This window comes from Euleptes europaea, chromosome 5, assembly GCF_029931775.1.
Source record: "Euleptes europaea isolate rEulEur1 chromosome 5, rEulEur1.hap1, whole genome shotgun sequence".
NCBI classification, from domain to species: Eukaryota; Metazoa; Chordata; class Lepidosauria; order Squamata; family Sphaerodactylidae; genus Euleptes; species Euleptes europaea.
Window position 1 is genome coordinate 19,498,951 of NC_079316.1, and position 19,298 is coordinate 19,518,248.

General features: G+C 43.5%; 1 protein-coding gene across 5 annotated transcripts in view; it reads left to right on the forward strand.

Moving 5' to 3' along the window:
- TNIK (TRAF2 and NCK interacting kinase) overlaps positions 1-19,298 on the forward strand; it is a 326,006-nt gene that overhangs the window by 206,009 nt on the left and 100,699 nt on the right. For all 5 annotated transcript variants that reach the window (XM_056850315.1, XM_056850320.1, XM_056850318.1 and 2 more), the window contains exons 10-12: positions 9,843-10,018; positions 11,032-11,098; positions 12,396-12,600. In XM_056850315.1, coding sequence (XP_056706293.1) covers positions 9,843-10,018; positions 11,032-11,098; positions 12,396-12,600 — 448 coding nt within the window. The remainder of the gene's footprint in view (positions 1-9,842; positions 10,019-11,031; positions 11,099-12,395; positions 12,601-19,298) is intronic.

Consider the following 19,298-nt stretch of genomic DNA (forward strand, 5'->3'; position numbering starts at 1 on the left):
CGAACTGTGACTGGCCCAAGATCATCCAGCAGGCTGCATGTGGAGGAATGGGGAAACCAACTCAGTTTACCAGATTAAAGCCCGCCACACATGGTTTTCCAGATTAGAGTTCACTGCTCCTAACCACTATACCACACTGGCTCTTAGATGAGCTTTGAGCATGCCCACCATTAAAGCTCACAGTGTCAATTTGAGAACTCTGTCAGAGCAGAAGACTGGCAGATTGGATAATGATTGCAAGTCTTGTTTGCAATCTCTGCTTCCACTTATCATACTTTGAAGGCTGCCCAGCTACTTTGGAATTTTCTCCAGTGGAAGATCCATTATTAAAATATAAGCAGGCTGTCAACAGTAAGGGATTAGTGGAGTTCTTAGGGCAGAGGTCTTGACCGTGTAACACTATGGTGTCTTTCCAGTGATATAATTCTAACATTTTGCTCTACTATGTATTCTGGGATAAGATAATGTACTGCCAGGCCATGGAAAAACTGGAGCCCACAGTACATAATTTATAAATAGGGAGAGAAAAGAACCACCACACATTTCCAGTATATAGAATCATAGAGTTGGAAGGGACCACCAGGGTCATCTAGTCCGACCCCCTGACCAATGCAGGAAACTAACAACTACCTCCCTCCCCCACATCCCCAGTGACCCCAACCCTCCCCCCACCATGCAGGATCCCACAATCAAAGCACAATCAATATGTGAGATTGGGAGCTGAGTCTGCTTCATTCAGGTTGTGGCCCTTTCAAACAGTACCTTGAGTGTGTAGATTGTGCTGTAGGTCATTTGAGCCGGTTTGATTCCACCTTAAAAAGGTAGAGTAAGTCAGCATATAAAACCAACTCCTCCTCCTCCTTCTTTTCTTCGTCTTCTTTATAAATCGTTCCTTCTAATAGCAATGGTTGAGCACTATCCAGCAGGAAGGAGAAATAAGCCCACCTGCATGCTTTGACTCCCCAGGTATGCAGAAAAAATATTATGTAAATTAAGAGAAGCCCTCTCCAAGGAAACTACCTGATCAGGACTGAGCATGTTCAAAGAGTACCATAAGAACACAAGAAAAGCCATGCTGGATCAGACCAAGGCCCATCCAGTATAGCAGTCTGTTCACACAGTGGCCAACCAGGTGCCTCTAGGAACCCCACAAACAAGACAACTGCAGCAGCACCATCCTGCCTATGTTCCACAGCACCTAATATATTCAGCATGCACCTCTGAAGTTGGTTTCAGGTAGCTGACTCAAGGTTGACTCAGCCTTCCATCCTTCTGAGGTCGGAAAATGAGTACCCAGCTTGCTGGGGATAAAGGGAAGATGACTGGGGAAGGCACTGGCAAACCACCCCGTAAACAAAGTCTGCCTAGTAAACATCAGGATGTGACGTCACCCCATGGGTCAGGAATGACCTGGTGCTTGCACAGGGGACCTTTACCTTTAAGAATAAGTAAATATTACCATCCCATTGGAAGGAGAGCCACCACACTCTTGAGGAATGGAAGGAGAGCACAGAAAGATTTGCAGTCATTATCCAATCTGCCAGTCTTCTGGTTTTCAGCAAGTGTTGCACTAGCAGATGAAAGCAGTGTTTAAGCTGGTCTTGCTCAGAATCAGTGATTAGCAGTTCCTGCCTGAGCTGTGAATCTCGTGCATGTAAAAGTGGTCTTAAAAGGGTTTGCGCCAGCCTACCCAGAGCAAGTGATAACGTCTGGACTCTGCATGCTCTAAAGCCCTTGTGGGCAAAGATCACTTGATAAATATGGAGGGAGTAAATGCCTGGCCAGTCGTAAGCCCTCCACGGCTGCAGATGAAGCAAGTAAGTCAGCAAAATCCACTGATAAGTAGCTGAGGATCTGGAGCATCACCTGCTGCTGCTGCTGCTGCAAGCAGAGGGGGGGGGGGAAACACCTGGGAAGAAAAATCCTTCCTTTGGTTCTTCCCTCAGCATCTCTGCACCTGCTTTCATGTGGCTTTAATTCACTTGGAAGCCAAGGGATTGTTTCTTGCAGTCAGCCTGAAATGGTGATTTGATATCCGTATTTGCTAGGTAACTTTCTCTATTTATTTGTTGCTGAAAACCGCCCCCCTCCCTCGTCTAGCGAATCTGTTTGTTTTTAATAAGCAGCAGAGAGAGCTTGTAGGTTGCTGTGGTTGTTTTCATTCAAGGACCTCGCGATGCTTTGCAGGCTGCTGCTTTCCCCCTCCTTCAAATCAAAATCGGGTCCTCTTCTTAACAGTGCCAGTCAAGGTGTGATTTAATGGATATAAAGATTTCTGTGTTTTTCTTCTCTTCTCTGCCTTACAAGAGACTTGTGTGATCTGATTGGTGCCAGGTTGAAGATCTAAGCACTAGTGTTTACATTTTCCAAAGCAATTTTTTTTCTTCCCTGTTCCAGCAGGTTCTGGTGATTCTTGAAATCTCTTTTGCTCCCAATACCACTGAAATGAATTGTCACACCTCCTGGTCTCCATTTGAAGAAAGCTATAGACTTCAGACATTGCTCTTTATTTCCCACCATGCCTGAGATCTTTTTCTCCCCCCATTCCTTTTTTGTCTTGAAGATGTAGTCTGATGTAGTCTGATTTTTTGGTTGGTCCTAACAGAACATGTGTTACACTACCATTATGTTTGATTTTTCCCCCCTATTGGCTAGCAGGACTACCTACAACCTTAGCTCTTAGAAGTAGCTCTGACTAAGAGGTAGCTCTGACTAAGAAGCTATTCAGATATTCTTCCCCTCCTTACTATCCTGGGATTGTACCCCAGGAAAGATCAATAGGAAGCTTTGAATTTCCCTTTCCTTCATATTTTCCCTACTCTTACATTCATGAGGTCAGGAGAAATCCATGTTGACATAAATGAGGGATATCTCCATTCAGTACTTCCCTGTGGGAATGTGATTGTGCAAGACCTGTTTATTTTAGTACAAATTTATCCTTCCCTCACTCTGAGGAGCCTGGGACATTATGTGCTGTTCTTCCCTCCTCCATTTTATCTCCACACCAACCAGCCTGTGCAGTAGGTTAGGTTGAGAGAAAGTGACTGCCACAAGGTCACCCAGCGACCTTCCATGGCATGCTGGGGGTTTGAACCTGGGTCTCCCAGAGCCCAGAGAGCCAGCATGGTGTAATGGTTAAGAGCGGCGGACTTTAATCTGGAGAGCCGGGTTCGATTCCCCACTCCTACACATAAAACCTGCTGGGTGACCTTGGGCCAGTCACATTTCTCTCAGAATGCTCTCAGCCCACATGGAGGCAGACAATGGCAAACCACCTCTGAACGTCTCTTGCCTTGAAAACCCTATGGGGTCACCATGAGTCAGTTGTGACTTGACACTTTCCACCACCACCTCCCGGAGTCTAGTCAGACCCTCTGTCCACTATGCCACCCTTAGTTTCTCTCCAGGTATGATCTCTGGGTGGAGGTAAAGAATAACATCAAACAAAATGGATGCTAGTCATGATGCATCCTTATTCTCTCCAGGATAAGAGGAGCATGCCTATTCTATTAGGTGCTGTGGAATACAGGCAGGATAATGCTTCTGCAGTCGTCTTTTTTGTGGGCTTCCTAGAGGCACCTGGTTGGCCACTGTGTGAACAGACTACTGGACTTGCTGAACCTTGGTCTGATCCAGCATGGCTTTTCTTATGTTTGTTTGTTTGTTTATTTATTTATTTATTGCATTGATAGCCCGCCCTCATTCCCAGCCAGCCAGGCTCAGAGCGGGTTCGTATGCTCTTCTGAATAATAGCAGTAGACGTGCTGCAGTTGCCCTTTGCATCTGCCTTACTTTGAAAAATCAAAAGAAGGAGCAAGGGAAGCAATCTGGCTATGCACATAGTCAGCAGTGAACAAAAGCCGGGCATCTGTGAGTCCCAGATAAACACAGCTGTGTGTCCAAGCCTGGGTGATCCATCCTTCAGAGTTTGCCACAGGCCAGTTGTGGCAACAAAGAAAAAAGGATCAGAATTGAGGAATCAAGGTGGGGGGGGGGGGAGAGATGAAAAAGGAAGGCAGAAGTCCATATACAGCATTGGCACAGGAACAGCCGCTGACATGCTTAGTCTGTGTTATTGGGAGGAGAGCAGGGGTGTACATGTGCAAGAACCAGTGGGTTTATTAAACAGGATTGTGCTTTGTTCTCACTCTTTCCTCAGTGTGTTTTATTCTGTGAAATTATCTTTAACTATCAGACCTTGTGGACAAACCCGCTCTGTACCCTGCCCATTCTCTTGGGCTTCTTCACACGTTATGCTTTTAGGGTGTACACATTGAACCTGGAGATATTTCAAACGGATCCCTGTGTATACATGGCAGGAAAAAAAGGTGTCCTGCCAGCACTGTTTAGCAACACGCATGTGGCAAAATTAAACATACCTGCCTTGGGAAGGGGCTCTGCCTCAGTGGTAGAGCACACGCTTGCATGCAGAGGGCCCCAAGTCCAATCTCTGGTTACATCAGATAAAGCATAAAATTTACAGAATGCGATGGTAAAGGGGCTTCTCTTTGCCTGAGGCCCTGCAGAGCCTCTGCCTGTCAGAGTAGGCAGTATGTACCAGTGGTCTTCATTGCTCTAAGGAAGTGTCACATGGAGATTTACGTTGCACACTGTAAGGGAGTACATGTGATATCTTTAATGCATATATGCAAAAAGTATAATGTGTGGAGTGGCCCATGAAGTTCAGCACACTTTGGATTTGTGTCAGTGTTCTTTTACATTGAAAATGCAGAATATGCCTTATTCAGGGACTTACTGCTCCTGAATATGGAGGCTTCTTAGTCATAGTGAGTAAAGGAAACATATTCAGAAGTGGTAAACCTCTAAATCCCATCACCAGGAGACAACATGAGGGAAGACTTTGGCCTCTGTGCCCGGTTTGGCCCTCCAGGACAAGTGGTCAGCCACTGTGTGAAACAGGATGCTGGACTAGATGGACCACGGGTCTGACCGAGCATGGCTCGACTTATGTTCTTAAGTTATGTTCTCACATCCACTTGGCTTGCAGTAACCTAGTTTGTGTGGGTGTGTATAAACATGGGTCTCTACACATGGGTCTACACTTTTTGCTAGAATAAAGAAATGCCTCCCAGAGTGCCTCAGGGTTGTGCTTCTTCTTTTGCAACTGGAATACACGCATCTGATTTTCTATGAAATACTTCATTTGTTCTCCACTGTTGTGTGCATAACACTCTTTTGTTGGGTTATAGTTTTGTAGCAGAGGAGTTTGGCAAATGGGTGTTGGTAGAAAAGAGGAAGACCCAACAAAAGATGGATAGACTCAATAAAGGAAGCCACAGCCCTCAGTTGGCAAGATCTGAGCAAGGCTGTCAAAGACAGGACATTTTGGAGGACATTGATTCATAGGGTCGCCATGAGTCGGAGGCGACTTGTCGGCACTTAATACTCACACAGTTAATCCTTTCCCCCATGCCTTTAGGAAAGGGCATGTTACAGACACCTTCTATTTTACTTGTGGATGTAAAATGTTTAAATGCAAGATAGTTGCAAAGGGTATCCAACTCAATTGCAGCTGGGGATTAGGATCAGCTGCATCAGAACTGTATTCATACTTTTTTAAAACATCTGTAAAACATTAACAAGCAGTCAGTTCATAACCAATTGCTATTTACTGAAAAATAACAGGCCTATAAAAGTATCTTGTAAAATTGGTGATTAAGATACATTGAGCTGTGCAAGCTCGGTTTCATAAAAGGTCTGCAGATTTCGTGTGGGATCTTTGTTTTATGCAAATATGTTTTATGAAAATACCAGCTAGAGCTGTGCCGCCGTGGCTGTTTTTTGGCTTTTGCATTCAAGTAGTGGTGGATCCTCTCTTGATGGTCCTGATAGAGTCTGCATCAATCTGCTCTTTTTAAAAAGATGAGCATCACAGTTGCTGGCCCAAGAGCACAGGAAGGATCTTTCCCTTATCACTCCTGCAGCATCCTTTTAGCTGAGAGGATCGCCTCTCATCTTTCTGAACTCCTTTTCAATATTTTGAAAAGTAGGGTTTACACTGGATTAGTCAACCAAAGCGTTTGTTGATCGAACTTGGACCAGAGCAAATTTTATTTATTGACTTATTTTCTTCATTTATACCCCTCTTTTTTTCTCCAACAGGATTCCAAAGTGGCTTAGAATCATAGAATCATAGCGTTGGAAGGAACCACCAGGGTCAACTAGTCCAACCACCTGCACAATGCAGGAAATTCACAATGACCTACCCCTCCCCCCCTCCCCCAGTGACTCCATGCCCAGGGGGAAAAAAAAAACCTCCACGATCCCTGGCCAATCTGGCCTGGAGGGCTTGTTCTCCTCTCCTCCATTTTATCCTAACAACAACCCTGTGAGGTGGCCTAGGCTGTGTATGTGTGACTGGCCCATGGTCACCCAGCAAGCTTCCATGGCAGAGGGGATTCAAACCCGGGTCTCCCAGATCCTAGTACAAAACACCCTAACCAGTTCACCACACCGGCTCTTAAATGGTGGAGCAGCATCTTAAAGTAATAATTGTTTGTTTTTGGACTTCAAAGTGCCTGACAATTTAATTGTGTGTGTAAAGTGCTGTCAAGTCGCAGCTGACTTATGGCGACCCCTTATGGGGTTTTCAAGGCAAGAGACATGCAGAGGTGGTTTGCCAGTGCCTTCCTCTACATAGCAACCCCGGTGTTACTTGGTGGTCTCCCATCCAAATACTAATCAGGGCTGACCCTGCTTAGCTTCCGAGAGCTGATGAGATCAACCTATACCATGCTTCAACAACAATTTAATTAGCCCATCAAAAAAGCAGTTGTAATAGAATGGTTGTCATGGTTGATTTATTCTATCTATCCAGTTTTATCCCACTCTTCATACAAGAAACTTGGGGCGGTGTACATGGTTTTCTTCTGTTCCTTCAAAACAACCTTTTGTCTGAGACAGGGCTTATCTGGTGAGCTTCATGGGTAAATGGGGATTGAAACCTGTGTGTCTACAATCCTAGTCAAGCATTCTGACCATTCTGTCCTAGTAGCTCTCAGACTGTAGCATGCTTTAAAAATAGACCAAAATGATAACTATTTCTTCAGCATCTCAGTGCCAAACTCGATGTTATGGCATCCACGGGACTGACCCATGAATAGCACCCCCATTTTAGAGAAGAATTCAGCCACCTAAAGATATTGCAAGGGCCTGATCCTGCAGCGAGCCACCTTTTCAAGTCTCAAAACGGATGTGTCAGCAATTGAAAAGGTATGGAGGAGGAAACAATATCACCGTGTCCCACTGCGCCATGGGCCCAATCAGGATCAGGCCCCGCAGTATTATAAATGGTGCCTGCAGATCTGATCTGTGGATGCCATCACAACTGGTTTGGCCCTCAGACACCCATCTTGGTGTTGCAGTAATGTGTAAATGTGTTTCAATGTATTTGATCAAAAGAACTGATCAGTGGAGAGCCTGGTTTAAACATTATCAGTGTACCCGAGAGGGGCTGGGGCTCAGTGGTAGAGCATCTGCTTGTCATACAGAAAGCCCCAGGTTCAATCCCCGGCATCTCCAGTTAAAGGGACTATGCAAATAGGTGATGTGAAAGACCTCCACCTGGTCTTTCACATCACCCTGGTCTCACATCAGAGTCGACAATACTGACTTTGATGGACCAAGGGTCTGATGCAGTATAAGGCAGCTTCATGTGTTCATGTGTACCCCTCTGCCTAATATTTTCTCTCCTTAAACCCAGCACAAATGGTCTCTTGAGCAAAAGTATATTTAGAAGCACAGGAGAAACAGCAGCTTTGGAAACTGATTGCAGATAAGTCCTGTTGTCAAAGGCTTGGTCTACTCATGTTCAAAGTTCAATGGTAAAATTCGGTGGTGGTAGATTGTGCTGTACCGCTTGAGACTGCATGGGTGAGTGGGGGTCATATACTTAATGCTCCCTTGTGTACAATTCAAAATTGTACGTATAAGCAGGCATGTGCAACCTGAGAATGCAGTGATCAGATGATAACCACATGTGTAAATGGTTTTATCTCTTTCTTCAAGAATAGCAAACTAATTGCTCTTTGGAGAGAGGGCTGGCACTTTTTCATCTTGCTTAATCTTTTACTGTGTTTACTTACTTATCTCAATTATTTTATTAAGAAAAGCAGCAATTTTCAATCTGATAGTGCTGGAAGATAAAGGTTATTGTTTGAATTTATTTATTTATTTATTTTGGCTGCAGGGCTATTCTAGTTATATCTGCCAGCTCCCGGTGCTAATTTCCACTAATTTTCTTATTTTTCCAAAACTTCATGTTGCGTTTTAGTGTCCCTTTATTGTGAATCCCGTCAATTCTTTTGTATTTCATAATAGGATAAAATTAGCTTCTAATAACTCGTGATAGAATAAGACGAGTTTGAAGCTGAGAAAACAATTCTCGGAATTCAGTCGCTTGGATTAGGTGGGGTATAGTTTGTGTATTTCCAAGGAAAAAATATGGGGACAGCTAGCAATTTATAAATCAACCGTAGGAAATAATATGTGCATGAAGTGCAGTTTCTGGCGGTTTATTTTTAAATATATATATCTTGCATAAATCTAGGAGACTTGTTAAAATCATTTCTATGTGGAATTAATGACATATTCTGTTCTATGTAAATTAAGAAAATGTGAGAAGAAAGGTGAAACAGAGCAATATGAATCAAATTGCAACAAAACATCTAGATTTATTTAAATCAAGAATATTCTGATATTTACAAAAGACAGGACGGTAGCAGAAAGTTTTTCATTGTTTTCTAACCTCCATAGATTTGTTTCTGTTATTTTCCATACTTTGTGGAGCCATTCTGTAATGTTACAAGCCTTAGAGGAGCACCATTTAGGGGCTACCAAAAGGCAGTGCATCCAAAAGCAAAATTGGGTGGCTTCTAGAAATTGATCCACTCCCAAAAATACATCTGATTAAACTGACTTATCTATATTGGTAATATTATTTTGAGTAAAGTCTTCTTCCAAAAGTCTTGAAGCATAGCTACCAGACATGTTCCAAGTCAGCTTCAGACCTCAGTGACTTTTTAAAACAGTGCTAATACCAAATGCTTCCTCATACATATTACGAGCAGTTTGATTGTGAATCTTCGCCATGTTTTTCCAGTTATTCAGGTTTCAAAAGTGGTCCTTGGCAATGAACCTACACTGGTTTTCAAATGGAGTGACTGCAAAAATAGTTGAGATTATCCTTACTAAAAGGGCTATTGTGTTGTTATGGTAACAGGTTGTGATCTGTCCAGAGGAGATATGAACAAAATGAAAGCTTTTTGTTCTACAGTACTCACACAACAGGGTTTTTTAAGGACCTTGGGTGTCTGAGGGGCTTGGTCTTGGTTGGAAGACCAGTACTACAATCTGTTGATGGAATGAAAAAACATTTTATTTCATGACTCATGAATTTGTACGTATGGATTGACATTGTGGGGACAAGAAGACCCATGTTATGAGTTTGTGCCATGCCCAAAGGAACGAGAGGGGCTATGGCTCAGTGGTAGAGCATCTGCTTGGCATGCAGAAGGTCCCAGGTTCAATCCCCGGCATCTCCAGTTAAAGGGACTAGTCAAGTAGGTGATGTGAAAGACCTCTGCCTGAGACCCTGGAGAGTCGCTGCCGGTCTGAGTAGATAATACTGACTTTGATGGATCAAGGATCTGATTCAGCTTCATGTGTTCAAGCTTGAGCCGTGAGTCTTTACATGGGTCTCTAAAACATTTTTGAGCCTTACCTGATTTGCTTTTCTGGTCACCAGGAGAACTACACTTGTAAAATTATATATACCTCTTTTTACATGTCTTTTTTTTTGCCTGGTTATCTAATCTGTGTAGGTCCAAAAAGTTCCAGTCCTTTATTGAGAGCTGCCTAGTGAAGAATCATGGTCAAAGACCAACCACTGAACAGCTGATGAAGCATCCATTCATTCGAGACCAGCCTAATGAAAGGCAGGTTCGCATCCAGCTCAAGGACCATATTGACAGGACTAAGAAGAAACGCGGAGAGAAAGGTAGTATGCTATTCCAAGTGCAAAAGGGCCTTGGTCCATGCAGATGAAACCTAACAGTAATTGTTCAGTCCTGCTGAAAACACTTTTTTGGGGTGTTTTCTAAAAACATGGGACAAAAAAAAACAGGGGAAAGAGGGCATGTCTAAGCATTTTTAGGGGAAAGGAACTGCAGTGTGCTGTTGGTGTTCTCGATTGTGTTCAGCTGGGCCAGTTCTTCGACCGATTCAACAGAGGTTCAGAAATTTCAAGCGGGAGTGCATCTGCTTTTCAACAAATGCCACAGATGAATCTAGGAGAAGTAGCACATCCTTGCAATTAACAGAAAGCGGTCAAAGATGTACCAGTTTCAAAATTAAAATGAAACTGTGGTGTCGATGGAAGTTCCTTCCATTAAGGGAAGAGGTAGTGTGGATCCAGCCCCAAATACCTTGTTTAGCTAAAAAAAGCCGAAATAGAACTAAAATCCCAGTTTCAAATCATGCTGAATCAGTCCTGTTGCTTATATGCTATTAATTCATGGTATGTAAAGTCAGTACTCATAAAGATATTGCCCTGGAAAGAATTAGGGGTCTGGTGATTACTCCTGATGATTACGATTGTGGCCAATTGAGCCTTCATTCCCAAAATCATAGATTTACCTATTCACTTTATGTGATTTTTAAGGTCTATGTGCGTTACAAAATCACATAATTAAAAACACCCTTAACTCAAGAATGTGAATCTGATGTATTCTTTGTCTTCTGCATTCACTTAATATAGCGTTTAACAGAGCACAGCATGTTTTCAATTGAGTGTCCTTAGTGAGATTTCTAATCTTTGTTGAAATTCAGATGTTTTGGGATGAGTAGTGAGGTGAGGCTGAGCAAGTCTTGAAACAATATTGATTTTGTTCCCCACGCATGGTAAAACGGGGCGGGGGGTGTTCCTGTTCTGAATCCAAAGCCTTGGGGCTTCATCCAGCAGAAAAATGAATGGGTTTCATAAAGGGCACTGACATTCAATTATATTCATAGATGAAACTGAATACGAGTACAGTGGAAGTGAGGAGGAAGAGGAAGAAAACGACTCTGGAGAGCCCAGGTAATAAACAGTCATCCATTTCAGCCTTTGTTCCTGTCAGGATTGCTTTCAGTAGCACTGCTTAAGACAAATAGAATCTAAGAATATAATGAGGATGTGTATCATAAGCTTGAAGCAGGGTGAAGCGAGGAAGGAGGATATTTTGCCCTCCAAAATTGGGATGGAGTGGGCAATCCTTTCTGAAATTGAATGGCCGCTTCCGTCTGATTCCTTCTTCTGAGTTGTGTCTCCTACTGACCCAGATCCAATCAAATCTACCTGCCTGTCTTGCTGTACCAAAAAACGGAGTTGTTCTTTCAGTGAAGTGTGAAAAAATTAGGCGCAAGAGCCTGTCATGCGAAGGAACAGGGATATTTTATTTTACAAATAAGAAGTTCTCTATGGCAAGCAAGTCAAGTTAATTTATGCCATCGTATTCCCTGTTACTATTTATGGGTGTGAAGGATGGACAATGAAGGAAGCTGATGAGGGAAAAGTAGATTCCTTTGAAATGTGGTGTTAGAAGAGAGTGTTACGGATACCATGGACCACCAAAAAAACAAATAAGTGGGATCTAGATCAGATCAAGCCTGAATGTCCCTAGAAGCTAAAATGACTAAATTGAGGCTATTGTACTTCGTTCATATTATGAGAAGACTGGAGTCACTGGAAAAGACAATCATGCTAGGAAAAGTTGAAGGCAGCAGGAAAAGAGGAGGACCCAATATGAGATGGATTGACTCTATAAAGGAAGCCACGGCCCTCAAGTTTGCAAGCCCTGAGCAAGGCTGTTAACGATAGGACGTTTTGGAGGACACTGATTCATAGGGTCACCATGAGTCAGAAGCAACTTGATGGCACTTAACACACACACACGCACACACACACACACACACACACATGCGTTTTGCACAGAGCCTCCTGTTGTCTAGGTGCCCTCAACATTACAATTGCCCTAGATGTGTATCTGTTCCTTTTTCTCCTTCCAGTACACAGTGCCAATCCCCAATTGTTTTGTGTTTCAAAACACACATTTTTCTTGGGAATAAAGTGGCACAAACACAGTGCCTGGATGATAACTTTGGATTATATTGGTTTAGTAGCTGAGCACAGTGGGAGTGATGAGAAATGTGTGAGATACTTCTCCCCCTGTTTTTATAGAGGGAAGACTGTCATGCTGGGTTGATTCTTTAGTATGATGCTGACTGCCAGGGGCACATCAGGGCTCCATGTGGTTCCATAGCCTAAATGTGTTAAAATGCACTTCTGTGCAGATGCACCCCTATGAATGACATGAATTTGTCTTTCCCCTGTGAAGCTCCATCTTAAACCTGCCCGGAGAGTCAACGTTAAGACGGGATTTCCTGAGGCTTCAGCTAGCAAACAAGGAACGTTCAGAGGCCCTCCGTCGGCAACAGCTGGAGCAGCAGCAGCGTGAGAATGAGGAACACAAACGGCAGCTGTTGGCAGAACGACAGAAGAGAATTGAGGAGCAGAAAGAACAGAGGCGGAGGCTGGAAGAGGTAACGGGGGCGCTTTCAAACAGTGGCCTAATATTTGGAACTTTAGCAACTGCAGCGAAGTTGGTGGAGATACTCAGACATGTATACATAGCTGCTGGATACTTGTAGGTGTTCTGTATGGATGTGTTCTGTAGCCACATTTGAACATAAGAAGCTGCTTACACTCAGCAGAGCATTGGTGCATCAAGCTCAGCGTTGTCTACTCTGACCTGCAGCAACTCCTAAGCAGAGAAAGGTCTCTCCCATAAGCCTGCTCTCCAAGAGCCTTTGTAGCCTGAGTTGCCAGGGTTTGGGACCATCTGCATGCGAGCCATGCAGGCACGAAGCTGCTAGGCACCCCTTCATCCTGTCTTGAGCCAGTGTGGTGTAGTGTTTAGGAGTGGTGGACTCTAATCTGGAGAACCGGGTTTGATCCCCCATTCCTCCACATGAGCAGCGGACTCTAATCTGGTGAACCAGGTTGGTTTCCCCACTCCTCCCCATGAAGCCTGCTGGGTGACCTTGGGCCAGTCACAGTTCTCTCCGAACTCTTTCAGCCACACCTACCTCACAAGGTGTCTGTTGTGGGGAGAGGAAGGGAAGGAGATTGTAAGCCGGTTTGATTCTCCTTAAAAGGTAGAGAAAATGGGCATATAAAAACCAACTCTTCTTCTTCAACCGAGACTCCCCTCCCTACAGAACATTTTGTGTTGCATTTCAGTGGTAGTGTGGTGTAGCGAGCCGATGTGGTGTTGTGGTTAGAGTGCTGGACTTGTATCTAGCAGACCCAGGTTCAAATATGCACCTTGCCATGAAGCTGGGTAAGGTCGAGCCACTCACTCGGTCACTTTTAGCCTCTCATACATCACAGGAGTGTTTTGAGGATAAAATTAAGGCTGGCAGAACACTATACGCCACCGTGAACTCCTTGGAGAATGGGTGGAATAAAATGCATTGAATAAATAAATACGGTTGTTCTGCCAGTTCTTTGCAAGAGCCATTAAAGTTGAAGAAAAGTTCTTTAGGTTGGAGGAGGGCTTCAAACTTTACTGAGCAGAGCAGTAGGATATATTCCAATGCCTTTTTATAGGCTGTTTTGTCTAATTTAAATTTGGGGATCAGTTTTGACTGAGAAGTGGAATAAAAAAATAAAAGATCAAAAGGATTTTTTAAATAATATGCCACATCTCCTGCCATATATAACCTTCCTGGTGGCTAACAGATCAATCAACAAACCAAAGGAAAATTGCAGAATGAAAATTGAGCGTGTCAGAATGAAAAATGCATGCTGTTGTCTTAATTACGCTGCATAGAGAAAACTGGATGTTAATGAACTTAAATAGCACTGTGTAGATTTCTAAAAAAACCTAATTTTAATTGCTTTCCAAACTGAAGGCAGACCCAAACAAAAAGGTTTTAACCCAGCTTCTGAAGGAGAGCAGGCATAGAGTATGGACATATGAGGAGGCTGCCTTATTTGGGGATCAATCACTGGACCACTGGCCTAATGTTCCAACTGATGTCACTTGTCCAAAGCTTCAGGTAGTGGGTTTTCTCTGCTGTTTGGCCTGAGATCCCTTTAACAGGAGCAACTGGGGGGGTTGACCCTGGAACATGCTGCATGTGCTCTATCAGGATAGAGTTGGAACTGTGATGCTCACTCTACAGGTTGCAAAGAGCCACATGGACAATTACCATCAACCAAAAGAGCCACATTTGCTTCCACCTCTAGCCTGAGGCCTGCACCTCACAAAGGCTTGCTGTTTTTCTGTGGCAGTTCTTTCAAGGCCAGCCACAGTCCCCACCAGGCAAGGGTCTTGCCCACTTTCCTGAAGCATAGGGTGGGTGCCCCATTTAGGAATGCTGCTCAGAAGAGCCACAGGTGGCATGTCGAAGAACCGCTGAATGAGTATCACTCTGTTAGAATCTACATAAATTTTAAAATATAAAAAACACAGAATCTGTTGCTGAGTTCTGGAATAGTTTCATGGTAAGGACAGCCTATGTTGTCCAAAGGCCCTACAAAACAGGTAGATCTTATGTTTCGCTCTAAAAGCAAAGTGGGGCTACCATAAGTACATCAGTCCTTTAGGAGGTTGCTATAAATTCAGATTCACAGCTCCTTGCTTGCAGGTGTTCATTCATTTTGTAAAAGTGGCATTCTGGTTATATATATTCAGATGTCACAACAGTCCTCTGTTTGTACATAACGGATACAAACACAGCTTGTTGTTGACACACACTTTCCTGTTTCTCCTGCCTCTCTCTTCTTTGCATGTAGAGCACAACTGAAAGTTTTCTGATTAGGACTCTCACTTGTTACGATGTCCTAATGCAGATGCCTGAGCAAATGGAAATTTGCTTCCTCCCTGCAAACTACAGTTCCAATCCAGGATTAAACTTGGGTTTAGAGTCCCAGTTTGTGGAGAGGAAAAAAAAAAGTCACTTTGCTGAGGTTCCTGCTATGGCAGACTCTTATTTTATTATTTTTCCTCACCACGTTCTCTCCAGCGATGAAATGTCTCTCTCATTGTTTTTCAGTCCCACACTTAGGAAGATGAGGAGTCTGCCCAAAAACCTTTATTTATATAAGTCAGAATGTGGCACATGAGAGCCTTATTGAATTATAACACAAAACTGTGTATTTTTATTTTTTGGGGGGGGGAGTTAGATTATCAAGGAAGTTTCAGCAATAAACTTGACAAGTAAAACAAAAAAGGAATGAGGAAATTTAGGATTTTTATAAACAATAGATAACTTGTATTCAGTGTATAGCTGATGGATTTTACAGACAGTGTTAGATACTTTTCAGATATTGAGACAGAAAACACTTGGCAGTCACTTAGTTAAACTGACATCAGTTTCTTTGAAACAATATTTTTAATGTTGGTGGAGACAGAAACAAAACACAGTTTACCGGTTTTCTTCCTTAAAACTGGTTAGGGATCACCTTCTCTATTTTGGAGCTATTTCCCTTAGGAAGGGTCACTCAATTCACTTCCCTCACACAGGATACTTTTTGATCCTACACAACTCTGTTCCTCTCACTGGCTACCACCTCTAACTGTCAACTTCTAACTGTCAGTTTCTAACTGTCACTCTCCAACTGTCACTCTCCAACTGCCTTTCCCAACTCCAAACCGTACAATTCTATCTGAACCCCCTGTCAATCAAGGGGTCCATTACTGGGACAACACATAAGTATTCAGCTGTCTGTCTGTCACACCTGCGTTCAGACATCATGACAAATTGGAAGTTGACTGAAGACTTCTAAAGCCAGGAAGCTTTCGATAGTGCTCTAGGGATGAGGTGAGAAAAGAAGAGCATGATGAATGGGAGAATGCCAACAAGCTGCACTTGTGCCCATTTTAGACAAAAAGAGGGTTTGTTGTGATATCTGAATGCAAGCATTGAATAAGGCCCTCCTAGATTATCTTAAAAGGCTGGGTGTGGAGTTTTGGGGCTGTGTGAGCAAGCTAATGTATTAGCAGTCCTCTGAAAATGCCATGTAAATGTTGCTGCTATTATCATTGGCCGTAGGTCTGCTCATCCCATTTCGTATCCAGCTACATTGCCAGATTCTCTGCGAAGTTCACAAGCCATCTTCACCCTGTGCAGAGAATTCTGACAGTTTCCCTGGCTTGTAATTCAGACCTCCTTAGCTGAACCCAAAGAGCCCCTTTGTGCTCTTGCTGAAGAATCGTGCTGACAAAATGACCCGTTTGTGGTTACCTTTGTGCAATGCTCTCATAGGCACTCACATTGAAGTCATCCCATTTCTTTTGAAAAAAGACAATTAGCTCTCTGTGCCAAGAGTTCACAGGACAAAGGCTGCAAACAAATGGACAGCCCTCTTACATGGAACCAGTCATTTCGCCCATTATCTTTGGTCAAAGTTGCCTTTCTTGCTGTCTTGGTTTCTAGGCAATGGTCAGCTCAGCCTTAGGCGAGTCATTTAGACATGAAAGGATGTCAAGCGGCCGCTTCTGTGCCACATGAGCAAAATGTGAATTATGCTTTTCCGAGGCTGTTTGTTCTTTGTCGTCTCCTCCCAGGGTAAAAACGGGAGGCAAAATATGGATCGGCCTGAAGTGGCTGGCATATCTATGGGGGCTCTTCAGATCATACTTTATATTGACCATGATGCTGCTCACAGACCAAGCCGCAGTGCAGCAAACAATGTGCACCTGGTGAATCCTCCCGTCTTCCTCCTACTGCCTTGAACAGCAGCTTCCATACTTGGGATCGTGTGCTGCTTTCTGAATTCAGGGAATATGAATGGATGTTATTTTTATTTATGCATCCTGATTTCTAGACAAAGCTCTCGAAGCAGCCTAAGAACATAAGAAGAAACCATTCTGGAATCACTTACTCCAGCATCCATTTTCCCCACAATGGCCAGCCATGTACAAATACGTACATAAGTGCTGTCAAGTTGCAACCAACTTATGGTGACCCCAGCAAGGGGTCTTTCCTGTTTCCCCTGCCTCTCTCTTTTTTGCATGTAGAGTGCAACTGAAAGCTTTCTGATTAGGATTCTCATTTGCTGTGATGTCCTAATGCAGATGCCTGGGCAAATGGAAATTTGTTTCCTCCCTGCAAACTACAGTTCCAATCCAGGATTAAACTTGGGTTTAGAGTCCCAGTTTGTGCGGAGGAAACAATTGTCACTTTGCTGAGGTTTCTGCTATGACAAACTCTTATTTAATTATTTTTTAATTATTGTTATTTTATTTTGTGGTTTTATTATTAAGGCAAGTGAGAAGCAGAGGCAGTTTGTGATTGCCCTCCTCTGCAGAGTCTTCCTTGGTACTTTCCCATCCAAGTACAGACCCTGTTTGCTTCTGACATCTGACGAGATTGGGCTCTCCATGCCCCCTTCCCTCCCCTGTACAAATAGACAACCTAATAAAACTTTGGCCATCCAATGAGTTTGTGAAAACCACTTGTATTAAACTCTCACGCAGATAGGACAGGTAGCTCTGCAATTGTGAGTGGAGGAAGTTGGAACTTCAGTGGCTGGTTGAAGCAGCATGCTGACTTGACTACCTACCGCCACAGTGGGCTGATCAAGGGGGGAGGGGAAATCTCTGTGGGGCCTTCGGGGGCACTGTTGCTAACTGTTGGGGTTACCATGGAGACAAAGGGTCGTATCTTTCAACGTGCTCCAGGGGCTTGTCAGCAACAAGACATTTGCATGATGCTAAGCAAGATGCCCCCTGCATACTCAGTCACCTCCCCACAATTACTGGCTTTTCCCTCTCACCCCAGTTGCCCCATAGTGGCTGGCAGTTGTCACCAGCAAGCCACCTGGAAAGCTGCCGCCACTGCTTGGTATGTGCAGCTCTTATACACATAAAGAAGTTTGCTGGATTATTGCTCTGAAGACTTGTGTTTTTAAGCACTATGCCAGTTTCACGTTTGGATGGTCAGACGTGCCGTGCCTTCTCTCAGATTCATTCCTTGTAATCTTTAGGAGAAATATTTTACGAGCTCTTTGGATTGACAGTTTAATTTTTTTTCCCCTTTGCATGTTTGAAAATTCTCTCCCATCATTGTTGAACACCCAAGGTGGGGCATATAACCAATAAAAGTACATCCATTAAAAGAGATTAAAAGGCACGAAGGGGCGAATAAATTATTGCAATATTCCTTTAAAAAAGATAGGCATCGTCTCATTTTGGGTTAAAAAATAAATCACTTTCCTGCAGGATCACATCGTTGGGAAATATCATTACTAGCCTGTCTGGAAAAGGAATGCTTTATAGCCTTTTCTAAATCAAGAGTGCAAACACGGCCAGATTTCAAAGAAATTGCTCCTGCACAATATGTACTAGCTGCTACTGTAACATAAGACCCCACAATCCTAACTACCTACCATCTCAGGAAGATTAGGCTCAGGTTAAATCTCGCTGACCAATGTGTTTCTGTTATCTTTTGGACCACTGCTGAGAGAGACCCTCTTTTATTCCTACTCTGTGTACACAGTTTCTGTTGGTGAGCAGAGAAATGAGGGAGCAGGTTTGAAAGGGACTGGCCATACCTAAGACGTGCAGTTGGCACACTGGATATCTCAAAGCATAAGTCTGTGCTGTTTGTTGAGCAGAAGTAGAGTCTGAAGGAGTCCTGTGTCTTTAATCAGGAGAGTGGCTGTTGATCATTTGAAGAGCCTCCTGGGGCTTTTTGTTTGGACTTGGGCGTGCGGATTCAGCAAACACATTCCCCACAAGGGATCCTGTGAAAGTATGAACCCCCTGTCCAGATCTGAACGGGAGTATCAACCATCTCGCAGGATGTTTAAAGTGCTAAATCCCCATGCCTCCTATCTCTTCTGCTGTTATTGCCTTAGACTTATTTTGTGGTTTTTACTGTGCTGTTGGCAGAGGGAATGGAGGACTAGAATTATTTGCCATTCATGTTCAGTCCTTTGTGCTGTTTTTAAATGTGTTTAACTGTTTGCTGCCTAGAGAGCCCTGGTTGGGTGGGGAAGTGTTTTACGTAAATAATTAACATCTCAAGAATACCTGCACTATTCAAACTGAAGAATGAAGAGGGGTGGGCTGGGGGAGGGGGACACACCAGAACTGAAAAGGGGAAGGTGCAGAGAAGAAAACATTGACAGAAAATGGGTTAAATTGTATCAATAAAGGCATAACATCCAAATTGTAAGATGTCATAGTCCTGCTGTACAATGCATTAGTCAGGCCACACTTGGAGTA